A 12,595-nucleotide genomic window follows, 5' to 3' on the forward strand; every position below is an offset into this window, starting at 1 on the left:
ATCTTGAATTATAACAGACATAAACTGCAAACTACCCAAATATCTATTAGTCCTACAATGATTAAATGAGATTGTAATATATTCATGTAATGGAAGATTAGACAACAATGCAAGAATGAACCATGAACAGAGAAAAACATCCAACAACATGAATGAATCACACAGATACACTGTTGAGCAATGAGGACTGACTCAAGAGTATGTACCTACTATATGATTTCTTTTATATGAAGTTCAAAAACAGGCAAAACTAATGAAAAGTGACTATGGTTAGAGTATCAGCAGGCAGTGGGGTCTGACTGAGAGGAGGCAGGGAGAAGCCTTCCAGAATAACAAAAATATTCTATATCTTGGTATGAGTAGTGGTTACATGGGTGTGAGTACATGAAAAAATCAACCTGTCTGTTTAGAGGTACATTTGGCTATTTAGATGTACATTTCACCATATATAAATTATACCTAAGGAAATTTAAGAAAATTATAAGACAATTGGGAAAAATTTTCAAACATTATAATTTATTTTATGAAATGCTGGTGACAGCAGATAACAGTACTTTTTATTTTAATATCTGTACTTACAAAATAACATGTTGCAACTCTATATTGGTGTCCCAAATAATTTTTTCCCAACTTTGTATTTTAAAAATGTATAAACCTACACAAAATTGAAACGCCAGTACAACCATATGTCCTTCATCTAGATTCAACAATTGTTAACATTTTGCTACAGTCACTTCCTCTCTCCCTCTCCCAGTTTTGGCGGAACTGCTTGCAAATAAGTGGCAGACATCATGACACGTCATCTTTAAAGGACATTCTTCTACAGAACCAAAGTATCATTGGTTATGATTGGTTATCGTTGTATCATTGGTTATCGAAGTATCATTGTTAAATTGGTTAAACCAAATTTAACATTGATATATTATTTAACATATGGTCCATGTTCAAATTTCCCCAATTGTTTCAGAAATATTCCTCCCATCCCCAATTCTGAAATCTATCCAAGACTCATGCAATGCATTTGGTTGTCCTTTTTCCTTTTTTTTTTTTTTTTTTTTTTTGAGACAGAGTCTCGCTCTGTCACCCAGGCTGGAATCCAATGGCATGATCTCGGCTCACTGCAACCTCCGCCTCCCAGGTTCAAGCAATTCTCCTGCCTCAGCCTCCCGAGTAGCTGGATTACAGGCACCTGTCACCACATCTGGCTAATTTTTGGGGTATTTTTAGTAGAGATGGGGTTTTACCATGTTGGCCAGGCTGGTCTCAAACTCCTGACTTCAGGTGATTTGCCCACCTCAGCCTCCCAAACTGCTGGGATTACAGGCATGAGCCACCACATCCGGCCTGGTTGTCCCATTTCTTGAGTCTCTTTCAATCTGGTATACCATGTCCCACATGGAATTAGATTTTTTAAATTTATTTTTGGCTTTTCATGACATTAACAATTCTCACCCAATATAGGTCTTTTTTTTTTTTTTTTTTTTTTATGCCGTTGCCCAGGCTGGAGTCCAGTGGCACAATCTGGGCTCACTGCAGCCTCTGCCTCCTGGGTTCAAGCAATTCTTCTGCCTCAGCCTCCCAAACAGCTGGGTTCACAGGCGGGTGCCACCACACCTGGCTGATTTTTGTATTTTTAGTAGAGATGGGGTTTCGCCATGTTGGCCAGGCTGGGCTCAAACTCCTGACCTCAGGTGATCCACCCGCCTTGTCCTCCCAAAGTGCTGGGATTACAGGCGTGAGCCACTGCTCCCGGCCCCAATATAGGTTTTAAATTTTCTTGGTATATGAAACCCAAAACTCTGCCAACGATTTGTATTTACTTAGTGTCTTCTGCAACCTTTATCACAGCATTGGTACTCAAATACCTTTATCCTGACAAGTCTGGATGAAGCTACTTATCAAATACAGAGACAGGACAGTTCAATGTATAAATACAGCTTATGATTATTCTGCTTTAACTCACCGCTGAGGCTGAGCAGGCCATGGGGTCTGGCTTGGCGTGGGAACTGAATTCGTGGGACTCACTAGCATGGCACTATAGATATTGGAAGCAACCACAAGTATGCAGAGAAGAATAGGACCGATGATTGCTCCTTCCAGGCCTAGGTAGTATGCTCCACCGGCCACTGCCAAGCCTGTCAGGTAAGGATGGCCACCTCTGGAATAAAGAGCACGACCTTTAACACACAAAAACTGGAATAAATCTGAAATACATTTCTAATACAATGTGCATTCTTTAATACACTATGCTTTTTAGCATATTATCAGCTTTCTTTAGATCACCTCAATGCATACAACTCAACACTGACTGCAATAATATTGAGATGCAACAATTGTTTTTCCTATGGATGACATCTGCCTCTTTTTATAGCTCCAAGAATGAAAGAATAAAGTCAGCAATGTTAACAGATATTTTATACCCATTACAGGTTGCCTGCCTATGATGGGTTAATGTTGGCTTAGGACTGGTTAGGAGTCACCTGTTAAGTTTACCTCCATCAAGGATAATTAAGTGAGCACAATTTAGCATGTAATTCAGTTACTTATGCTTTTATATGACGACAGCAACAATGAGAGCATCCCTGTTACTCATAGGTCAGACTTTTGGCAACCTCCTAAAATATAGTTTTTAACATAGGTAATGATAAAAGGCCTCCTGAGGAAAATATCTGTCACAAAGCCCAAGATTTCTATTTCACAGGAGAATCACAAATGCCCTCCAGCTTATTACAGTATCACTTATGTAAGCAGAATGAAATAAAACAGAACACAGTAGCATAGCACATTGATAATGACAAGAAAGGACCACTGACATCAGAAGGACTGGGAAATAAGTCACATTGTTTGTTTCTAGTTTTAAACATAGATGAGAAGAACAATTCAGTGAGGGGCAAATAACTAAATATCCTGGAAGGATGTTCTATATTACAGTTAAATCAAAGTAAGACTTGTGGAGAACCAGTCTTCAGGAAACCAATAAATTATATTCATAATGTGTTTGTCTTTCTCATTCCAAAAAAATGATTTAGGGCAGTATTCCATGTTTGCTAAGTAAACTTCTTCCCTAAACAACACATTCAAGGAAAACTATCAAAAATGCTTAAAGCTTTTTTTTCCGCTCCATCACCCAGGCTGGAATGCAGTGCCGCAATCACAGCTTACTGCAGTCTTGACCTCCCAGACTCAAGTGATCTTCCTACCTCAGCCTCCTGAGTAGCTGGGACTACAGGCATGTGCCACCACACCAAACTAATCTTTATATTTTTGTGGAGAACGGGTTTCACCATGTTTCCCCGGCTGGTCTTGAGCTCCTGGGCTCAAGTGATCCACCCACCTCGGCCTCTCAAAGTGGTAGGATTACAGCCTTGAGCCACTATGCTCAGCCTTAAAGCTTTTTTTTAAAAAAATAAAAACGTGTGGGAGTTTATGAATAAAAGCTTAACCTATTAAAAAATAAAACAATTTATGCCAAACCTTTCATTTCCCAATAACAACGTTTAAAGACAGTATTTTAGGCCGGGCATCGTGGCTCATGCCTGTAATCCCAGCAGTTTGGGAGGCCGAGGCAGGCGGATCACTTGAGGTCAGGAGTTCAAGATCAGCCTGATCAACATGGTGAAATCCCATCTCTAGTAAAAATACAAAAATTAGCCGGGTGTAGTGGTGCACGCCTGTAATCCCAGATACTCAGGAGGCTGAGGCAGGAGAATGGCTTGAACCTGGGAGCCAAAGGTTGCAGTGAGGCGAGATTGCACCACTGCACTCCAGCCTGGGTGATAGAGGGAAACTCTGTCTCAAAAAAAAAAAGAAAAAAAAAAGACAGTGTTTCTTTAATTCCAGCTGTAAACCTTAATATAAAATTTACAGCAAAGTTAAAAGAAATAAAAGCACTTAAGTATAAATCATACTTATTCCTGCTCAAATGTCAACTGTGACACACTAGTTAACCACACTATGATCAGCTTTTTAATTTTCTCTCTCAAGTTTTAATGTGACTGAGAACTGGCTTGATATACTTAATGCAATTTCTAAAAGAGATGTCAAAACCTATAAAAACAGACATTTATTTATTGTATTATATGGCTAAAGTGTTGATTCTGACTTAGATTTAACCTGTATTTATCATAGAACCATTCCAATTATATCTTTAGAGAGCTCTGCTTGCCAGAAATTAACTTGCTGAGATTTGGTTTCACATGGATATCCTGACATACAACCTAACAACATTTTCTCCAAAACCAAAGAAGAGATAAAAATAATCATTAACTGTTCACTGTACTTAAAATATTTGATGTACATCTGGTCATAATTCTTTTCTAGGTTAAATGTCACTAAATCAAGAGAAAATTATTCACAATTTGGTTTTAACCCAGGACATCATATATATTATAAATATTACATATGTAATAAGAAAATATTGGCTGGGCATGGTGGTTCATTCCCGTAATCCTAGTGCCTTAGGAAGTTCAAGGCAGGAGGATTGCTTGAGCCTAGGAGTTCAAGGTTCAAGGCTGCCATGAGCCATGACTTCACCCTGCACTCTAGCAGTCTGAGTGAAAGAGATATTGTCTCCAAAAAAAAAAAAAAAGTTGCTCTGGAACTCTGGGGCAACAACAACCAAAAAAAAAAAAAAAGCCCCAAAATATCATGCCTTGTAAACAATACTATTTTAAATGAAAATTTCATTTGTGGGAACACAAAAGGCTATTTCACTGAAAATTCCTACTACCAGTTCTTTTGTATACCCCCAGGAGAAAAAAATCCTCCTTTAAAAAAAAAAAAAAAACAGAAATGCCTGGATGATTCGCTAATAACTTAAGAAATTCTGTGGCTTACTTACCCTGATATGTCAGAGTAGATTGCAGTATCTACAAAGTATGTTGGCAAGAGATGAAAAATCAACAGTAAAATGGCCTTGCATCCTAACCCTTGTGTCAGCCACAGGTCAAGAACTGCAGGTACTGCTGCCCAGTATGTCCCCAGGAATGGCACTGCTCCAAGGATTGCTGCTAACGCTGAAAAGAGAGTAAAAGAAAAACAACTTAACATCGTCAGCAAAACACTAACAAAGCAAAAGAATCTAAGCAGTAGCTCCTCCTCAACAATTTCCAACAAAACAAGTTAAATACTCACAAACTCAAATATTAGGGAAATGATATGCCCTATCTAACTGAATTTTCTAGCTAAGTAAAGGCTCAATATCTTAAAATGTGATACTAAAAATCTTTCTAACTGTGTGTCTTATTTATGGATCTCTTCTTAAGCAATAAAATTCAAGGGTTCTGTAGTTGTTACTATCAATCAATAGTTAATATACGGTCCTATAAATACACCTACAGAACATGTGTCAAAACTTGTACTGAGCTCAAAGCCCAATCAGAAATTAGTTTCTAAACCTCAGCATAATAAAAATAAACAGAAAAAATCCTGAGTTGAAGGACCCTGCTTCAAGGTCATTCCCTTCCAGAGCAGTATGTTCAAGCACTCTTCCTCCATCTGGCTTCTCTCCAAGTTAAGAGTAAAGCAGATGTAGTTTCTAGTTCTGGTCCTACCAGAAGCCAGGTACATGACCTTGGAAAACTGGTCTCTCATCTATATGACAAGTCTACCATCCTGCCTCACAGGGTGCTTGCAGGTCAGAGGGTAGGTTTGTGGACATCACAGTAGAGAAGAACGTGAGTGAACTTGAAAATGCAGAAGGAAGCACAGACAAATAGGGAAAGGGGGGGATGTGGTAGAGGCAAATGTGGAAGGCAGAGATATTTAGGAAAACAAGCAGCCATAGAAATAAAGGAAGGAAAAGTAGAAGAAGCACCACAACAGATCTTAAGAGGTATGAGGCAGCTTATGTGCCCTCAGAAGCATTCATCTTGCCCTGGGATGTAATCCCTCATGGACAAAGCTATTTTGACAACACGTTGCTCCCTGCCAATCAGTTCAATTCAAACGTTACTGAGAGCCAATTATGTCCTAGGTGTTATGCTAAGTGCTACAACATTCATTCACTGAACAAACATGTAGGGCAACTGATATGGGTTTGGATCTGTGTCCCCACCAAAATCCCATGTCAAATTGTAATCCCCAATGTTGGAGGTAAAACCTGGTGGGAGGTGACTGGATCATGGGGGGGTGGATTTCACCCCTAGGTGCTGTTCTCATGATAGTGAATGAATGAGTTATCGTGAGATCTGGTTGTTTAAAACTGTGGTAGCACCTCTCCCCTCTCTTCCTCCTGCTCCAGCCATGTAAGACATGCCTGCTTCCCCCTTACTTTCCACCACTATTATAAGTTTCCTGAGGCCTCCCCCAAAGCAGGAGCCACTATGCTTCTTGTACAGCCTGCAGAACCGTGAGTCAATTAAACCTCTTCTCTATAAATTACCTAATCTCAGGTATTTCTTTATAGCAGTGAGAGAACAGACTAACACAGCAATTTTTTCTATGTGCTGGGTATGGTTCCAGCTGCTGGGGATACAGCAATAAACAAACACATTACAAATCATATTTCTGTTCATAATGTGGACTAGATTCGATCTCAAGCCAAAAAATTTAGTTTTTTAAACTTGAGGAAGTAGACATTTCCTAGATGTATGTAAAATGGCTTAACTTTCCTTAAATAGCGAATAGTGGAAGGTACAATATGGTTGTTACCTGATGGTATGAAGACAATATTGATGCCAAATATAGTATGAGTCAGCCAGGTATACAATCCATAGAAGCCGGCCATTTTGAGGGAAGCATCAAACACCCCTCTGGAATTCCCAAAGATAAAAAGAAAGAGTAAATAAACAGTGTCATATCGTGATTCAGAAAAATCACGTGACCACTTGATTCCAAATCATGTAATAGCTTCAGTTTTTCTGCTGGCCTGAGAATGCTATTTTCATTTTATTTCAAAGAAACATAAACACCTTACTTTAAATACATTTACTAAGTTATTCTTTATGTAATATGAAATATGTTTTATTTGGAAATATGTTTACTAACTATTCCTTAAATTTCTGATGAAAAAAATAACTGAAACACCTTAAAATACCCTATTCTCTGAAATAATTCATCAACTTTTCACTCTGAAGCAGATATTTCACCACCAAAACAAATGGAAAGAAAATTAAGTGTGAATAACATGTTTCCAAGAATACAGTTTAAACTCTAAGAAACCCAGGCTGTGGCCAGTCCTCCCCTTTTGGAAAGAGCCAATAAGGGATAGTGTAACTTGTATTTCACCATCTTTCTTTTCCTTAACAAAATCTTCCTATGTTTCTTAAACTATGTAACTAAGCCTACAAAGTAACATCTCTTACAAATGCTATCAAAGAAAGTAGGTCATTGGGAGAGAATTTGTGGGAAAAAAAATATTCCTAACTCCAAAGTAAAATCAGAGAGGAAAATACAAGAGAGATAAAAACAGACACATATATTTGGTGACTAATATAGGAATTCAATACATGAAAATCTGCAATGTCAGGTGCTCTGTGTTTTTCAGTTGGAAGATTAGTAAGGCAGTGCAGCACTGTAAGGAGGGGAAATAAGGAACTGTTCAGAGAGCACAAAGGCGGCAACTCATAAGTAATCTCAAGGCAGCACAAAATCATAAAAACCTGGACTCTATGGGGTGGTGCAGAGGGGTGCAGGGAAAGCACCCTCATATGGTCACTACAGAAGAAAAGCTGTAGTTGAAAAAGAAGACGTTAGCGGCAAACGTGACCTTGTACATGCAAAAGGAAACACCAAGCTTTTCTAAAGCATCCCAAGAGGTATACTGTTAGGAGCAAAGTGAAGCCCTGTAATCTAGTGATTTAGTCATTTAGTAGTGTTCTGGGACATGGATCCAGGGGCAGAGTGGCTCCCCAATTGTAAAACCTGCTTTGTCATCCGGACCAAAGGCCTCACTAGAGAACGTCTTAAAGGAGCCATATGACTCTGCAACAAGAACCCAGAATAAAGTGGTACCAAAAATACCAAAAGGAAGCGAAAGACCCCAAAGAAAATACCAAGGATCTGCTCAACAACTAAACAGAGAGGACAGAGCAAAAAGAAAACAATAGAGCTTCAGGTTTTAAACCTGAAGGGGAAAGAATAGCAGTGTCTCAAAGTCATGGAGAAGGCCAGAATGGAAGAGGCATGCAAGAAAAGGGCAGTTTGTTTAGTATGGGCAACAGGAACTCAAAAAGGATGATGAAAATACCCTAGAGGTAGCTGAAATAAGAGACAAGGCTTAATAGAAAATTCAGAACAAGACATCTGAGACGCACCAGAATAATTATAGAAGAGTATAGGACATCTTAAAAGGGCAAGTGGAGAGAAAATAGGGCAACAGGTTGTGTTTTCATAAAGGACCTAAAGACAAAGAAATACCAGCCAGAGAGGTAATGAAATCATTTCCGTAGTAGGAGGAAAATCACTAGAGTGCAGTATTCCCGGAGACCAAGGGAGAAGGTAGGTTTTGAGGGGGAGGGAATAATGACATAATCGACCACAGAGAAAAAGAAAGGAAAAAAGTATAGAATTTGTCTAGAACTAGGGAGGTCAATGAGGAAAAGATAGAGATGTGATCCTTTCTTTAACCTTATTTAAAAAATTTAAGCCAAAAATAAGTTGACATCAAAGGTGCAACAGAATATTGCAACTCAATCACCCCTCTGGGTGGCAAGTAACCAAGGCTCAATCCAGTAAGGACCACGTGGAGAAGACAGCAGTCTTCTTTCTTTCACTGCTGAGAATATTGGTTGCTGGTAATGTTCTCAAGGCAACTTTTAAATGCACTGTATATTGTTTGCAGTTACTAAACATATTCATGTAACATAGTGAGGGATGAAAAGACAATATATTCCCCTCTACCTCATTACTTGTGATCTGGCACACAAGTTTTATAAATAAAACAGCAGAGAAAAATCCTCTTACAATTTACCAGAAAACAGAATTTAACTCCCTCAAATTCCTAGCAACTTTTTCTTCTTTTTTGTATCAGCTTTATTAAACTATGATTTACAAATAATAAAACTCACCAATTTGAAGCATTCAATTCAGTAATTTGCACAAATATATACATTCTATAACCATCATTACAATCAAGATGTAGAGTATTTCCATCACCCCAAAAAGTTCCCTCATGCCCTTCTATAGTCAAACCCTCCCTAAACTCTGGCCTCTGATGGCCACTAGATATGCTGTCACTATAATTCTGCCTTTTCTAGAATTTCATATAAACACAACCATACATTATATAGCTTTGTATTAAATTGTGGCAAAATATCCATGGCAAAATATTTAGCATCTGAATCATTTTGAGTGTGCAGTTCAATAGTGCTGAGTACATTCACGTTGTCGTGTAGCTTTCGGTGTTTCTTTCACCTAGCATAATGCTTTTGAGCTTCACCAACATTGTTGAGTATATCAGTAGTTTGTTCCTTTTTTATTACTGAGTAGTATTCCATTATGTAGATCTACTACAACTTGCTTATCCATTCACCAGCTGATGGGCATTTGAGGTGTTTCCAGTTTGCGGGTATTATGAATAGTGCTGCTATGAACATTTGTGTACAAGTCTTTGTGGACATATGCTTTCATTTCTCGTCTGTAAATACCTAGAAGTGGAGATACTGGGTCACACGGTATCTATTCAACTTTATAACTGATACTAGCTTTAATCTCTCAATTCCGAAAAAACTAATAGTCCACTGACACCAACCCAGAAGCCACTGCCTCCTACCTCACCGCCTATCTCCTCAAGGTATGAGGTTAAACCTCACAGTTTTATGTGAGTGGATGCTGGCAGGAAGAACAATTCAACCCATGAAAAGCTAAATGACAATGCATCTGAAGCACCTAGTAACTGACCTAGTGCACAGTAGATGCTCAATAAGCAGTGGCTATTAGTAGAAAATGTGGTGTGTGCACAAGGAAATACTATTCAGCCCCCCCAAAAGAAGGAAATCCTGTCATTTGCGACAATGTAGATGATCCTGGAGGACATTATGGTAAGTTAAATAAGCCAGGCACAGCACAGATAGACAAATACTGCATGTGGAATGTAAGAGCTGAACTCATAGAAGTAGAGAGTAGGATGTGGTTGCCATCCTACAAATTTTTTTTTTTTTTTTTTTTGAGACTGGGTGTCAATCTGTCACCCAGGCTGGAGTGCAACGGTGCTATCTTGGCTCACTGCAACCTCCACCTCCTGGGCTCAAGTGATCCTCCCACCTCCACCTCCCAGAGGCTGAGAGATGGTCAAAGGGTACAAAGTTTCAGTTAGGATGCATAAGTTCAGTAGATCTATTGTACAGCATGGTGACTACAGTTAATAATAATGCATTGTATACTTGAAAACTGCTAAGAGTACCTCTTAAATGTTCTCACAACAAAAAAGGTATGTGAAGTAATGAATATATTAATTAGCTTGATTTAACCATTTCACAATGTAACATTTTATTACAAACTATAAATATATAGCATTTTTATTTGTTGCCTGGCTGGTTGCGGTAGTTCACACCTGTAATCCTAACGCTGTCAGAGGCCAAAGCAGGTGGATCGCTAGAGCCCAGGAGTTCAAGACCAACCTGGGCAACAGGTAAAACCCCGTCTCTACTATAACTACAAAAAATTAGCCAGGCATAGTGCGTGCCATTAGTTATATGCCAGATGAAGTTTTATTTGACTTTGGGAGTAAATTATTCCTAGCAATCTCTGAATTTTAGGTTCCAAAGAACCCTGGAGATAAATGGTAATTATATGCCCAGTATTATAGGTTATTTAACCTTACAATTTAAAATAACCAAACCAAAACTTTCCGGTATGCTACCTGCATGTGCACAGCGCATAACTGTACTTGGCATGTAGTGGGTTGTGTTAGTTTCCTGTCGCAGCTGTAATAAATTACCCTAAACTCAATTGGCTTAAAACATACTTTTTATCTTATAATTCAGAAGTCCTAAAACCTAGATGCCACATTCTTTTTGGAGGATTTAAAGGAGAATCTGTTTTCTCTTCTTTTTTAGTAGTTTTTTTTTTAGGCTAGCCAAGTAAAGCAGTGAGAGTAGAGAGGGAACAGAGCAATCTGTAACTGGTTGTGATCATTTAGTTGTAAATACGACCACACTTGGACTAGCCTTTTCCAGTTTTTAAAGGCTGCCTTCATTCCTTGGCTCATGGCCCCATCTTCCATCTTTCAGACTAATAGTGTGGCATCCTCCAATCTCTCTCCATCTCTGAGCTCTGCTTCTGTCCACATGTCTCCTTCATTCTGACTCTCCTGCCTTTGTTTTCTAATAAAATTTTTTTATTGAGATGAAGCTCATATAACATAAATTCCATCATTTTAATGTATACAATTCAGCGGTTTTTAGTATGCGCACAATTTGTGCAACTATCATCATTAATTCCAGAACTTCCTCCCTCTTATAAGGACTTTTTTTTTAACCTGTTTTTCTTCTTTCATTAAAAATAAATAAAGGTATAGTTGACAATTTTTTTTTTTTTTTTTTTGAGACTGGGTGTCAATCTGTCGCCCAGGCTAGAGTGCAGTGGTGCAATCCTGGCTCATTGCAACCTCCACCTCCCAGGCTCAAGTGATCCTCCCGCCTCAGCCTCCCAAGTAGCTGGGACTACAGACGCACACACAACCCACTACGTGCCAACCACTGTTATGTGCTGTGCATACGCAAGTTTTGGTTCGGTTACTTTAAATAACCTATAATACTGAGCATATAATTATCACTCGTCTCTAGGGTTCTTTGGAACCTAAAATTCAGAGATTGCTAGGAATAATTTACTCCCAAAGTCAAATAAAACCAGTTAGTCGACATTTTTTGGACACTCAATTTCAGTAAGCACTTCCCTGTCTTACTATCTATGAAAGACATTATGATACAGTTCATCAAATCTCTTGCAAAAATCACTATAGACGTGGACTTCTGGCATTCCCTAAAGGTGACCGTGTATGACTTGTGCTGTGTGAATCCATGGTGCCAATGGTCATTACCCTTCCCTTTGTAACTGCTCACAACCATGTGGTCAAGCACCTACTGCAGAAATTGACAGAACACTTACATCAAGTTTACCAGTCTAATATTTATGGACTATATACACTTCCTCCACCTTTATGTCTCAAAAAATATCTGCCTTCTCTTGGTTTTCTGGGACCTTTTTCTTCAGTGATTCTTCAAAGATTATTGACAGTTGTTCTTTAATTTTACTCCAAGCTCTCCTAGCACTCAATAGTTGATGAGAATCAAATTCAAAGGCTCTGGAGGTTCTTTTCCTCCCTCCTTTTGGTAGCTCAGATGGACGTGATTTAGCTCAATGGAAGAAGAGACTGACACACCAGCCACTGAGCTGGAGGCACCGCTTTCTAACAAGGCCTATTCCCTACTCATAGACCTCCCATTACTACACAGTCTTAGAGATGTTCTCCTGTCCCATACTATATATAGACTATTACAGAGCAGGATTCCTGTCTATTGGAAGGCAGGCCATCATGCATCCAATCCAGCTATGCCCCACCTAAGCATACCTCTCTGTGGAATAAAAGTTCCAAGAGTTAGTTAGGATCAGCTTTTTCTCAGCTAGGATTTTCCCCTAATAAAGCCTACTGTAT

General features: G+C 38.8%; 1 protein-coding gene across 7 annotated transcripts in view; it reads right to left on the reverse strand.

The window, feature by feature from the left end:
• Positions 1-12,595, reverse strand: part of TMEM245 (transmembrane protein 245) — a 104,677-nt gene that overhangs the window by 16,021 nt on the left and 76,061 nt on the right. For all 7 annotated transcript variants that reach the window (XM_019033785.4, XM_055351784.2, XM_055351787.2 and 4 more), the window contains 3 exons: positions 6,652-6,752; positions 4,841-5,015; positions 1,964-2,158 (listed from right to left, as the gene is read on the reverse strand). In XM_019033785.4, the coding sequence (XP_018889330.3) occupies positions 1,964-2,158; positions 4,841-5,015; positions 6,652-6,752 (471 nt within the window). The remainder of the gene's footprint in view (positions 1-1,963; positions 2,159-4,840; positions 5,016-6,651; positions 6,753-12,595) is intronic.

Source organism: Gorilla gorilla, chromosome 13 (assembly GCF_029281585.2).
Source record: "Gorilla gorilla gorilla isolate KB3781 chromosome 13, NHGRI_mGorGor1-v2.1_pri, whole genome shotgun sequence".
Taxonomy (NCBI): domain Eukaryota; kingdom Metazoa; phylum Chordata; class Mammalia; order Primates; family Hominidae; genus Gorilla; species Gorilla gorilla.